This window comes from Hypanus sabinus, chromosome 10, assembly GCF_030144855.1.
Source record: "Hypanus sabinus isolate sHypSab1 chromosome 10, sHypSab1.hap1, whole genome shotgun sequence".
NCBI lineage: Eukaryota > Metazoa > Chordata > Chondrichthyes > Myliobatiformes > Dasyatidae > Hypanus > Hypanus sabinus.
In genome coordinates this window covers 123,277,000-123,290,713 of record NC_082715.1, presented here as the reverse complement: position 1 = coordinate 123,290,713, position 13,714 = coordinate 123,277,000, and the positions used below count along the sequence as shown (strand labels likewise).

General features: G+C 39.3%; 1 protein-coding gene and 1 non-coding gene across 2 annotated transcripts in view; both read right to left on the bottom strand.

Annotated features, from left to right (window-relative positions):
• Positions 1 to 947: 947 nt before the first annotated feature.
• The window catches only part of wdr43 (WD repeat domain 43), a 52,783-nt gene continuing 40,016 nt past the window's right edge, over positions 948 to 13,714 (bottom strand). The window contains exons 12-18 of the mRNA XM_059982842.1: positions 12,118 to 12,204; positions 10,686 to 10,717; positions 9,937 to 10,000; positions 7,621 to 7,734; positions 5,678 to 5,747; positions 4,309 to 4,376; positions 948 to 1,646 (exon numbers count right to left, since the gene is read on the bottom strand). Coding sequence (XP_059838825.1) covers positions 1,512 to 1,646; positions 4,309 to 4,376; positions 5,678 to 5,747; positions 7,621 to 7,734; positions 9,937 to 10,000; positions 10,686 to 10,717; positions 12,118 to 12,204 — 570 coding nt within the window. The 3' untranslated portion in view covers positions 948 to 1,511. The remainder of the gene's footprint in view (positions 1,647 to 4,308; positions 4,377 to 5,677; positions 5,748 to 7,620; positions 7,735 to 9,936; positions 10,001 to 10,685; positions 10,718 to 12,117; positions 12,205 to 13,714) is intronic.
• Positions 4,862 to 4,992, bottom strand: LOC132401428 (small nucleolar RNA SNORA31). Its single transcript, XR_009514583.1, has one exon. It is a non-coding gene; the product is annotated as a small nucleolar RNA SNORA31 (small nucleolar RNA).

Sequence of the window (13,714 nt, the reverse complement as noted above, 5' to 3'; positions counted from 1 at the left end):
AGCCTGACAGTTGCAAGCCACAGCCTCAGTTCAGCACAGACAAGTAAACTTCGTGGAGTGGGTAGCTGAACAGCAGCCTGTCCCCCTCTTCAGTAGCTCCATCAAACATTTTCAATTACTGTTATAACTTTGCTGTGCCACAGGAACAGTTTGTTAACTGAAGTTACCTGGTGCCTCTCTGAGGTTGCAATCGACCACATTAGGTGAATGCTTTTTGACACTTTGTTCCTGCTCTCTTGCTGTGGTTACCTTATTTCAGGATTCAGCCTATTCAATTATTTTCAATTATACACTCAACTCCGGTAACATCTTTAGAAGGCACTTTTGTTTCATTCTTGCATCTCCTGGAAAAACTTTTAAATCCTTTAAAACTAAATCCAGAACAGCAGTGTTCTAAAATTCCATATTCCATAGAATGTTAAAAACAACAATGGTGTTCCAAGGTTCGAACACCAGAGAAATGTTTTAAAGGCTTGGGGGGTGTGGTGGAGGAGCGAAAAGGAAACGCAAGGTTATTTTCTTTAAAATATTCACGTGCAGAGAGTAATACGAATGAGTTATCAGCAGTGGTAATGGAAACAAGTAGTTCGGTGGAGCTTAAAACTTAGGTAAACATTAAGGAAATCGGGGAATATGGATGATACACAGGAAAATGACATTTAGCATTAAATTTGCATCAAGATTGGTACATCATAGACCAATTTACCTGTTCAGTTTAGTGCTCTACCATGACCTAACTTCATCTCTTCAGCACTTAATGGCCCCATTTAATCAGCATTTGGACTATGTGTACACCTATAGTCGTGGTGCTTTATGAACTCTGCCTGGTCATCAACCACTACGACATTGTTTTAGGGATTGAGGGGAGCAATCTTTAAAATTACGTTCTTTCCCAGGGAACTGGATTATTAGCAGCTGATAAAGACAAAGTACAGAAACAATCTTATAAAGGAGAATCGTGTTTATTCACTATACAAAGGAGAAAACAGCACTATAGCTGTAAATATTGATTTATAGTCAAATATGCATAATTCTGTCAATGACTACATACCTGTAACATACCAACCTGAAAGTAGCTGATCTGAACCAAACTATCCAGAAGAAACCTGAACTATGTACCCCACATCAGGTTAAAATGCAACAGCAGTAGTCATGGATTTGATGACTGGATGCCTGTCCAACCACCCACCCCTTTTGAAATGGCCATGAGTTACTACCACATTACTGGCTGTGGTAACCACTCCAAATAGAAATGTCAGGAAAAAAATGACCTGCAATAGAAACATGGTTGCAGAAATATACAATTGTGAGCTGTGCACCACCAAAACAGTCACAGATTCCTTGGAGTCCATTGTGCACAGACAGTTCCAGATGAATTCTTGATAGCCGTCTGTCATCTAATTGCCAAACTAAAGAGTTTCTGGGTGGAATAAAAATATATTCAGGTGCCTGGGGCAAATTCATTGACCCAAGTGTATCGATATAGTCAATTTTCCTTTAAAAAAATGATTTTATTCCTCTTCACTTTCATTATCTGTGTGCAAGTCCTCTCCAGAATCTTCACTAACTTCTTTATCAATTTGCATTTTTGAGTTGGCCGCACTCTCTTCTTCCTCATCTTCCTCCTCCTCCTCATCCCAGTTTACCTAATTTTAAAAATATTGGATAGAAGTTGTAAAATTTCAAGAAATACAGTTTGTAAACCCAACATTTTTATTTTTCCATGAATGACCTGTATTTTTGCACTTTTTCATCTTGATAAAAGTAACAACATTGGACACATATTGAAAAAGGTATGGCAAAATTGAAATCTTCCAATGAGTCAACTCCTCTTATCTGTTCCCCTCAAGCTCAAACTGTGAGGGTTCTGAATGCCGTAAGAGTACTAAATAGTCTCAGGGCAATCTATAGATTCACTTCATTGGTATCTCAACCTCCTTCTCAAAAAGTTACACTGCACCCAAGAATAAAATGACAGTGATCTTACAAACCTTTTCATATACCTGCCATGTTTGCTACTGAAATACACCCCAGTTATAAATTACTTTATTCCAAGTGATTCACGGTGCAACATAATTGTGGCCCTTTGGATTGCAAGCCATCGTGATGCAACTGTACCTATCAAACTGAAGAGTGGTATAAAACAAGGAAGCATCACTGCCCCACAATGCTACATCTCATCAACATGCTTCACGTAGCAGTGGAAATGATAGATCACTATAGAACAGAAACAGGCCCCTCAGCCTATCTAGTCTCTGCCCAGTCCTACCTACTGACCTGCACCTGGACCAAAGCTCTCCATAGCCCTCCCACCCACGAATTGATCCAACTTTCTCTTAAATGCTGAAATCAAACCCAGATCCATCACATCAGCTGGCAACTCGTTCCACTCACACCCTGAGTGGTTTCCCCCTTGTGTTCCCTTTAAACAGTTGATCTTTCACACTTAACTCATCATGTCTAGATCTAGTCTCATGAAATCTTCTGTGGGAAAAGGCTTGCTTGCATTTACCCTTTCTATACCCAATTTTGTATACCTCTATTAAGTTTCCCCTCATTCTCCTACATCCTAGGGAATAAATTGCTGACCTTTTCAAACTTTCCCTACAACTCAGGTCTGGCAAAATCCTTGTAAATCTTCTTTGTAGTCTTTCAAACTTTTCCCTTAAGAAGGTGATCAGAACTGCACACACAGCTCTAAATTAGCTCTCAACACCACCTTCAACTTCAACATAACACCTAACTCCTGTGCTCAATACTTTGATTTGTGTTAAAAGCTTTCTTTAATGACCCTATCTACTTGAGATAACATTTTCAAGGAATTATGAATCTGCACTCCTCAATCCCTCTGTTCTACCGCCCTCTTCAGTGCCCTATCTCTCACCATGCAAGTCCTACCCTGGTTTGGCCTCCCAATTTAATACCTCACTTGTCTGTATTAAATTCCATCTGCCATTTTTCAACCAGTCCAGATCCTTTGATCATCTTCCTTGCTACCCACTATGCACCCCCCCCCCTAAATTTTCATCTACTATGCATGATTTTTATTGAAGCTAAATCAGCAACTGCTTAAGATTTGAACCAAGAACAGGTACTGTTGACAGTATTCAGGACAAACAGCAGCTACAGAGAATGCATCAACCTGTCCTCAATATCTAGATATTCTGAATGGGCACCAATTCTTAGGGGCATTTCTAGTTTTCCATCTGAGGATTTTGGTGTGCAACGTGCTGTAATGGCTTCTCTGTAATGTTCACTGCTGAGGTAACTGTTTCTCTGTAGCAGCAATTTTTGGGTTGTGGCTGAAGATAATTGGACTGTGGTATGCATGTTAGCCAATCAGGATTTTGTTGCCATGTCGTGAACCTGGAAGGAGTTTTATCACAGGCTTTTGCCGGAGAGAGATGAGGAGAAAAGACTCGAATGGAGAGATGCGGTAGCCCGCCGGATGGGTGGACTTGGAGCGAGGGTCTGAAGGGCAGCGACAATCGGAGGTCAATAGCGAACGATCGGCTTATCTGTTAGCTCCAACTTTGTGCAACAGACTGTTTAATAAGATTGGGCTTTTTTTTTCTTCTTTTATTTCATTTCTCTACTAAGCATATAGTCAAAGTAAGAATTATAAAGCATAATCGCTTAATCGCATATTGTGTACTGTTTGTTATTTCGGGGTACTGATTTCTAACGGGACACATCACAAAGCATCCACCCAAATAAGGTTTAAGTTTGGCCAGGTCGCGGGTTTTCACCCACTATATTAAATCGCTAGCTGAAGGAAGAGTTACAAGTGTTATACTTGACTTGTGGGGCCTTAATGCAAGCTAAAGGCTAGCAACAGTTGTCTAAGGACAGAAATCCATCCTTAATCCAGCAACTGTTGTCTCTAACGATGAATTCAACTTGACGGGAGGTGGACATGGGAAGAGGAAATAAACCCATATGCAATTCCAATTTTGATTTTATGTATGTACCAAATGTAAACTATGCATACTAATAGAACAGTTGAGTAATATACACATGCACTGTGATACAGTTATGTGTCACAGAGTAAAGCACCATAATGACAAGGTTCCTTGCCTCACTCCATGCTTTTAAATAGCATGTGGCTCACATTACCCATTAGAACAGTAGGTATACTTCAGTGTGAAAAGCAGAACGGAAAATAATTAAAGCAAATTACATATATAGTTTTGACAGCAACAGTGAACTAAGAGCCTGAAAGTTGTCGCACACCTTGGTTGCAGCCAGAGCAACCCCATCAGATCACAATGAACTTCTTTGAAGTTTTAATAACCCAGTTAAACTTACATCAGATTCCTGGTCTTCCATCAACTCGACTTCTGAGTTTTCTTCTGAGTTTTCATCTTCCGATGATTCTGCCAGAAGGAAAGATATCAATGGAAGTAGACTGCAAGAGAACCTGTATTATCACATCTCCATGTAGTGCGAGGGAAACATCACATTAGCACGATGTGTTGGCTAGAGGAGTTTTGTGAAAAACACTTAAAGCTTTTGAGGGCAAAGACAACTGGAAGAAGTGTTTTTGGAGAATATTTTAAAGAACAATTACTATTCTTAGGTGTCTGAATGGAACTTCTAAACATGAAGACATAGAAGTCTACTTCAGCAACAGGAAAAGCAATGTTACAGGGGAAACACCAGCGAACAATGACAACATAGATCAGTAAAGCGCAGTACAGGCCGTTGAGTTGACCTTCTGTACCTACATTTCAACTTTTTTCTTACTTAGAGAAATACATTCACCAAGACCAGATTTAGTTATTTAAAAAACAGCAAGGCATTAATGAGTTTGAGCAAGCATGTCTACTTATTTCTGAGGAAGTACACAGCAATATAATGCTTTTGTGTTCTTTTATTCAATCTAACCTGCTACAAGGGAAGCAGGTAGAAAGCGCAAAGAAATTTGATCTTGCATCTCAGTAAATGACCTGCAAAGTTACTGTCCAACTTTAGGCCTGTCAAATGATGCATTTTCAGCCTTTCATTCCTTCCAATAAAATTACTTCAGACTAATCCTTAAGTATAAATAACAGAACACCATTATTCTACAGCAAACCATCTACCTACTCATTTGCAACCATTGGGCTTCCAGCAGTGGCTTTACTTCCACCACTATGGTCCTCTATATTTGAGGATTTATGGTCAGATCCTTCATCTATAGGGACAGAGCCCTGTCAACAAACTCCATTCTGTCACTGGCTTGGAATCAGGCAGTCAGCAACTTTCACTTTGTATATAACGATCCACCTTATATCTAGATTATCATCACCTTGTCTATCTCAGGCCATCCACAGTTAAACAAAACAATGTTAGGCCATAACCAGAGAGTCCTAGCTACCTTTTCGTTTAGCACATCCAGCACAAAGCTGCCTATGCCCACATCAAGTCCCTTATCCCCAAGCACCCGCTTTGTTAGACTGACCTCCCAATTTCCATTTTAAAATTCTCAACATAGTATCCTCCTTGAAACAAACAGCCCCACTCTGTAGGATATGTGCTCCTGCTCAAACTACCTTTGGAAGCCAGGCCTCGAGCCCTTTAAATCCCATATTTGAGTTCTTTCCTTAAACTACCCCAACTATCATATCTCTCACACACACACACACACACACACACACACAGAGAGAGAGAGTAAATGTCCACTGTTCATGCTTACCTTCTGCATAAACAACTTTTGCAGTTTGGTTCACAGAGCTTACATCCTGCATACGCTGGGCTGCTGCAATCTAAGTGATATCAAAACATTTGGAAATGTTGAAATTTAGTTTGGAAATTTACACTTTGACAATTACAAGAAATAACATTTAAGTAGTAAATGATAACCAAGAAGTGCAAAAAAAACAGCAAGATTTGTGTTATTTTCCACAGCCCTTTCCGAAAATGCTTTGATGCTATTCAAGTTCTTCTGAAATGTCATTATTCTAAAGCAGGAACTGCAGAAGCCAACTCGTATAGTGCGGTACCACAAACAGGCCTAAATAATCTGCCTTTGCTTTTGTACTATTAAGGATATTGAGCAGGAAAGGAGGGGGCCACCTTTAATGTTCTTCACAGTAATGCCACAAGATCATTACATCCATCTCTGAGAACAGACCAGTATCACATCTAAAGGAACATGCCTGCCAACAATTTCATTTTTGGCATCAACCTAGACTGTTTCCAAGTCTCTGCAATGGGATTTGAATAGATGAATCTATGGTTCAGGGGGCAAAACGTTCTAAATCAGCCAATCAAGAACGGCCAAACCACTAGTGAGTATTGATATTCGATAATTTCATTTGAAGTAATTTTAGCTCCTCAGTGGAATTCCAGCAGCACATCCTCCTACCATGCCATCCTCGCCAGAAGTTAGCACTACAATAACTGTGGAAGAATCAAGAACAATACTTCAAAACTCTTCAAGTGCAATATAGAGGGAGGTTGAGAAAAAGACACTCTAGAACATTTGACTTTCTTGCAAAATAGAATTTCAAATGGCTTCAAGTCTTTGCTGGACCTCAGCGTAATCCCACCAATACAACACGCCCTCTTATTTCACTGAAATACTGTCACACATCTACTCTGCCTAATTCTCTTACGCTAAAACCATTTATAATAACCAACCAGCACATCTGTGATGAGGAGGTAAATGGAGTATCTGGGGAAAACTCAAGTCACAGGGAGAACATGCAAGTATCACAGACAGCAGTGGAGGACCGGTCAGAACCTGGGTTACTATTCCGAACCAAAGGTTATTGCTAAATGTATGCATGAACCATAAACTACACCAAACCATGATTAAAGATGGCAGATATCTTAACCATAGCACTACCTTGCCTCCTGTGTGGAGCTGTAGGAAATCTGCTACTCAGATTGGCAGGTAAGCCACAAAAGAGGCTCATTAGACAAAGTATGTGGGAATGCATGTAGGAAAGGCAACAAGGAATAGTATGGGATCTTAAAGTACTACTATGAAATCCTGCCACGGGGAGACATAACATCCAAGAAAACAGCTCAATAATTCATCACCCAAGAGACAAGAATAAGTTACACCAGAACTTAAAAATATACAGTCAAGCTACTACAGGACAACAGAATGTTACAAAATGTTATCAGGATTCGAGCATTTTTCTCATGAAGATCAGCCGGACTGAAATTGTTTTCTCCAGGCAACAGGATTTAAGATCTAATAAAAAGTATTAAAAATTTTCAAGAATGTAAGTAGAATGGATAAGGATTTAATTTTCTTTCTTTGGAATAATCATCTGGAGTATCAGATTTAAAATGACTGACATGATTAGAGGGGAGTGAGGAATGGTAGTGGGCATCTGACAGAAAATTCTCAACACATTTTTAAAAAAGTACCTGAATGGGCACCTGGAAAAGGGGTTCCCAACCCGGGTTCTACAGACCCCTCGGTTAATGGTAGCGCTCCATGAAAAAAAAGATTGGGAAACCCTACCCTAAAACAAACTGCAAAGTAATGAGCAGCAAATTGAGATCAGGCTGAACACTATTAATCAGAGGGATGACCAAATCTCATCCCTTTAAATGCTTTATGAATCTAAACATCTTTCATTTCATAAGTCTATTGAATGTAATTAGAATCTCAAATCTTACCTGTGCGCTGAGAAGGAAAAGTTTGCCATGTAGACGAGAGAGCTTAGGCAGGTTTTTCACTCTATTCTCCATCAGCTGGTATAAAGCTCCAAGTTGTGGCACAAGATCAGGCAACTGCAGAGGGAAATCAAACAAAATCAAGCTAAGCGGTAACCATAGCACACTGAAGTTAAAGCATATTAATTAATGCAATTCAAAATTAAAAGTACAAGTAAATTTCTGAAGATTATTTAACCAAACCAATTAAGTAATGCCACAATTTCAGCCATATCTTCCAAAGATTCCTTCAAAATTGATTCAAAGGAACCAATTGATCCAATTGTAAGGCTTAACATGAGTGCTTGAAGTCTCTGGGCCTTTACTTGATGGTTCGGAAGGACAAGAGAGGAACTTACTGAATACTGGAAGGCTCTGGAATTCAAGGGCACAGCTTCTGGACAAAGGGACACTCATTTAGATATGAGAGGAGAAGCAATTTCTTCAGCAAGAAGGTGCTGAAAATGTGAAATATATCGTCTTGGAAGTCAATCCACAAATTGAACATTGAATGAACTCTCCAGATCTGACGAATGGTCATTAACTTTGTTTCTCTGCCTCAAATGCTGCCTGATCTGTAGATTATTTGCAGTTCTTTTTGTTTTTATTTTATTGAAGGTTTCCTGCACCTGTGGTCTTTCACATTTAGATCTCAAATTTATAAATACCCTTTGGCTAGCACACACTTCCTGCAGAACTCAAGATAGTCATGCATGAGTATACATCATGATGATAAGATTTTAAACTGTTTTCTTCTATTCAATCCAACCTGCCACTGGAAGAGCAAGCAGAAAGCGCGAGGAAATTGATCTTGCACCTTTCAGAAGTCAGAAAGCCCCAATCAATGCTCCATGACAGTCAATAGGTGCGTCACTGATTTGCCACCCATTTGTTCCCGAGCTATATGCAAAAGATTTTTTATATCTGCTAAAGTGAGCTTATACATTCCAAATTGCCTACCAACTCTATATTCACTTTTAGTATAAATCAAACTGTGCACCAGGATTGAGCTACAGAATGAACTGTGGGACTTGACAAATTTGGTCGAACAAGGGAGGGGTATCAAACAGCAAGAAAAGTTTAAGAATTGTGTGGCATACCTTTGCTGAGTCAGACAGTGGAAGTCTGCATTTGGTTTTAGCATTCAAGTAGTGACTCATGGGGAAGGAGCTATTTGTAAAGTACTATCAAGTGGATATTTCTAATGTATTTATTACTTTAGGAAGGTGTTACTTCTATAATGCAAAGTCCTTCTATGAAGCTATAGAGTCTGGAGTGAAACAAGGTCCTTGATGTAAATAATATTCATTAACTGTGTAACTAAAGCACTTAATTAATGTTTCAAATTATCCATAGCTGAAAAGAAATTACAAAGAGGAATTCCTGGAACACTGGAATCAGTTCTGGGGAAGGTGAGATGACTCAACGCAAGCAACCCCAGATTTAATGACCCAGCAGGGTGAACACCAGTGCTGTCGGGAAGCAAATGTTAGGAAGGTTTAAACCTGGATGGCAGGGGACAGATAGCTAAATAGGATGACAAAAGAGAGAGGTGGAAATGTAAGAAATAGAATGGCACAGACATCCAGGATGAGAGTCAATAAGGTAATTGTACAATCTTAAGTGAACAAGTCTAAACTTCAGATTTTGCACAAAATACTCAGAATAGGATAAATGAACAAATGGTACAAATAAAGGTGAACAGTTACGAAAGCACAGTCATTACAGAGACAGGTTTCTAGCTTTGAACCCATTGCAATTAACACTTTCAAGCATGTGACCAAAGGATAGACACATTGGAAAGGTGGTTAAATAACACTGTTTTCAAGAGATGAAAAAGTTACAAAGGTTAATCCAAGTTCAGAACATTTGAACTGAAATTAAAAATTAGCAAGTAAGATGCAAGATGTTGTGCACACTGTGAGGGAAAAACGAGTAGGCAGTGCAAACTAAGGAGCTCAATTATTACGGAAGATTTTAATTTCTAATTAGATTAAATCAAACAAGTTGGACTGCTATGATAACAAATTCAGAGTGCATTTGTGGACTCTGAATACATCATGGAGCATACCAGGGAACAGGCCATCTTGGAACTGACAATGTGATTTCCGACAAGTAGGGAATACAACATGAGAAACTTAAATAAAGAAAATTCTCATGGAATGAGGATCAAGCTGATCAAAGTGACAAAAATGCAGGAAGCTAGCAGAGACAGATGAGGAAATTCACAAGACTCAGTAAAAATGTACTACAGTGAAGGTACCTAAAGGACAGACTTACCGAAGACAGAAAGGAGGCGTGTTGGATGAAGACCGCCTTTAGCCACTGGACCATTAAAACAGCACTATGAGTAAAAGGGAGAAGTCATTACATCTTAGCAAAATCCACAATCACAAGTAATGACCAAGATCCATTTGCACTGAAATGAGATGCACTGGCCTCCAATTTGTCAAATACAGGAGAGGTCACAGAATATGCAATTGGCCACACAAAAGGAATACAATTCTAACAATCCAGTCTGAAAATTAAAGCAATTCTTCTCTCAAGGCATCAGATTAGATTACAACCTGTCTGAAGATGTTGGCACTTGGCTGGCAGTTGGATAACCAGAAACAGCATTCTGTCATGATTGTTAAAGATTATAGCCCTGACAAAATCTACATTTACTAGTAATAGTGGATCTTCATATTCCCTGCAGCTTGATCAAATGGTAGCAACTTGATAAGGTCAATTTTAGAACAGACTACTTCAAACTGGAGTATTTTTTTAATCTGCTTGCATCTATCACCATCGATAGCAGATGGCACTCTTGATACCGTGTTATAAAGGTAACGGCACCAAGAACACTCCCATTCCTCAACATAAGGAACTAAGGGTGCATACAGCCACTTCAGAACTGAGCTGCATGCTCGCTGCTAGCAAAATGCCAGTGCTCACGGGCTGTACCGCCAATTAGCAAGCATGCATACATTAGAGAAAACACAGAAGCAGCCGATTGTATGAAAAAATGTGCAAAATTAAAACCTCACCCGTGAGGATGAGCTTGCAATCGTTTGGTGATCTGGAGGGGAAGAAAATAAAATATTATAAAGCTGACAGCGCATAATCAATTACAACTCCAGAGAAAGAGATGCTTGAATCTAATCAGTTATGACCACCTACATGCAACGGTGCAGACTAACAGGGGCAGGACAAGGCGGCAACTCAGCGGGTCTTCTTTTGACATGAGGCAATTTCAGTCACTGGCGACCATGCTGACTCAGTATTCCCTTTCCCCTCATTAAATTAACCCAGCATTCGCTCAATTACCCCAGATTTTAACACTTACCTACATGCTTGGGTCAATTTACAGTGGCCAAATCTACCAATCAATACACCTTTTGGACATGAGGCAACACCAAATTTCAAACCTACAGTGCTGATCACTGAAGGTGGTCAGGCAGCAAGATTGTGCACAGAACCAGGCAATTATGCCTGCAGCAAGCTTCTACAACCTATGTATAAATATCATACGTTACCCCACATTCTCAGAACCCACACCCCCAATATTCTACCACCTACCTAGACACTAGGGTAATTCAGTGGCCAAACAGCCTTTGGATATAGGAGGAAACCAGAGTATTCAATGGAATGCTAACAATCTAGGGAAGAACGTGCAAACTATGCAGAAAACATCCAAGGTTGTGATTCAACATGAATCTCTGACACTACTGGACAGTGGCTCCTCTGTGCTGCCTTGTGCAGCTGAACTATTGTGTGCCACCTTTCAAAACAGAGAGAAAAGAAGAAACATTAGCCCTGCTCCAAGGAGCAGTCAGTGCCACCAACCCCTACACTTTGCTAACTTGTATTGAGCTCAATACGATCCCAAAATGTATAGAAAGGAATACTGAATACAGACAGCTTTACCAGTGCAGGAGCTAAAAAGGAAGAATACCCATTTAATAAATGAATATAATCAGAATTGAAATGCTCAGTGGAATTTCTAACTATTGCAATAAAGTCTCATATTGATTTCCCACAATTCAATATATCAATTATCAGAATTACAAACACAGCATTAACAATATTTAATGCTAACATGGTCATATAGTTTTTACTGAAGCAAGGTGAAAACACCAACTTAAGTCAAGAACTTCAAACTGAATCATACATAACTCCCCAAGCAATCAAGTGTGATCTTAATCAAAAAACAATGAATTATCCCCGTTGAGACATCCCCCACACCCAAATGTTATGACCACAAAGCTATCCAAAACTTGAAATCTCTAAACCATCAGTATTAATGGAAAGTCTGTCACCATTAAGCGTAATACTGCACTTGCAAACTTGTTTTGTGTCTCATGATTAGTTGTGTTGAATTTTGTATGATTATGCTGTCAAGTTCCTTAAAATACCATTTCCACAATAATGTTGGTCTTAAATCCAACAAATTGTCATATAATTCTAAGCACATCTTACCTCCTGAAGCAGTGGAACTATTGCAGTAACAGGTAACCTGGCAATAGTGGGCTTTATCAAGGAATCCTTATTAATCTGGAGCACTTTCTGGACAAAGATAAAGAAAATAAAATTAAAATGGCGTGTAATTTGCCATTATGCCATCATCTAAATTTCTCAAAACAAGTGCAAGAAATTACTTTGAAATGGAGTCAGCTGAAAACACCAAGGTGATTGCAAGTGTGTTAGCCCCTACCATCAAAAATCTTGAAGTGCCGAAGCAGGCAGACAAGGCCTTGAATGTGGGAATTCGAGTGCAATACAAAACAATACTCTCTCTGCAAAGGAGCCTAAATGTCCATAAAACGCTCAAGTCCTCAAATCCACATAGAGTTGGGGAGGATCACAGATTCAGAAATTAACATTATTGCATTGAACACTACTGCCTCCAACTACTTTCATCCCTTTGTAACTGAGGACCTTGACACTTCAGGTTTCTCTGTACCACATGGGTGAAAATGGTGTGAGAGAAGGGAGGTGGTTGTGAAAGTGACAAAGGAGGAAGTTGGGAGATGAATGCAAAGTGCATCTATTCCTCATTGTTACTGTATTGTTAATGAATAGTGAGAATGTCCTCACTATTCTTTTCTCATTTGTTTTCCATTTAATAGTCGTCTCCAATGGTAATCAAAGTTTGCAACCCAAAACTTTTAGTTGTTTCTCCATGGAAACTGCCTGACCTGTTAAGCATTTTCCTGCAGTTTTAGAGATGACAGTAATGCTAGGAATACTAATTCTCTCCTGGCACAATGAATCAGTTCATCCAGAGAAGTATTCCTCTAATTTTTGTGCGCTGAACAAAGAATGTGGTCTTAATAATGCTGCATCATTTCAAATCCCCATCTGATAAACATTCAACTGCAGATTCTGAATGATTCATCTCAGTTGCATATACTTGTGCTGTAATTTTCTCAATTAAAATATTGATTCCAGCAACATTTTCATATTATGTGCATTCACACACATTTGGGAATTACTTGGCTGATTTCTGTATCCTATATCCCAATTTGACTAAAATGGTATTGGTGCCACCTGGTGGCACAATGTCACTGCTTTTAAAATCTGGACACTTAAGGAAGACTGCTAGTGTAATTGAACAGAACTTGAACATTCATTGTACAGAAATTTTATGGATTTAAAAACAAACAGCTGAATAAGGAGCATTGTATCAATTTGAAACAATTGATAAAGGGTAATCACATATTTCAGACTATCAAATTGTTCTTTTTAGGGCTTTAAAGTTAAATGCCTGGTGAACCAGCACAAAGTGAAAGAAACAACTGGGAAATCAACAAGGAAGGTGCCGTCCTGTTGCTATACCAGCAGTGAGGGCCTCAAGAATGTTCTGGAATCTAAAACAAGTGATAGCCACATTGATGAGACACCAGCAGCCACCTCTCCTTAAATTTTCAATAAATGTGCCACTAGATGCTATATTTTGTATTTAAAAACTAGCTTCTGGAGAAATAAAATAGGCCTGGCAGCGGGGTGGGGATGGGGGAAGAAATGACATTTCAGATTGTGACCCTGCACCAGGATTGGGGGGGGGGGGAAGGGA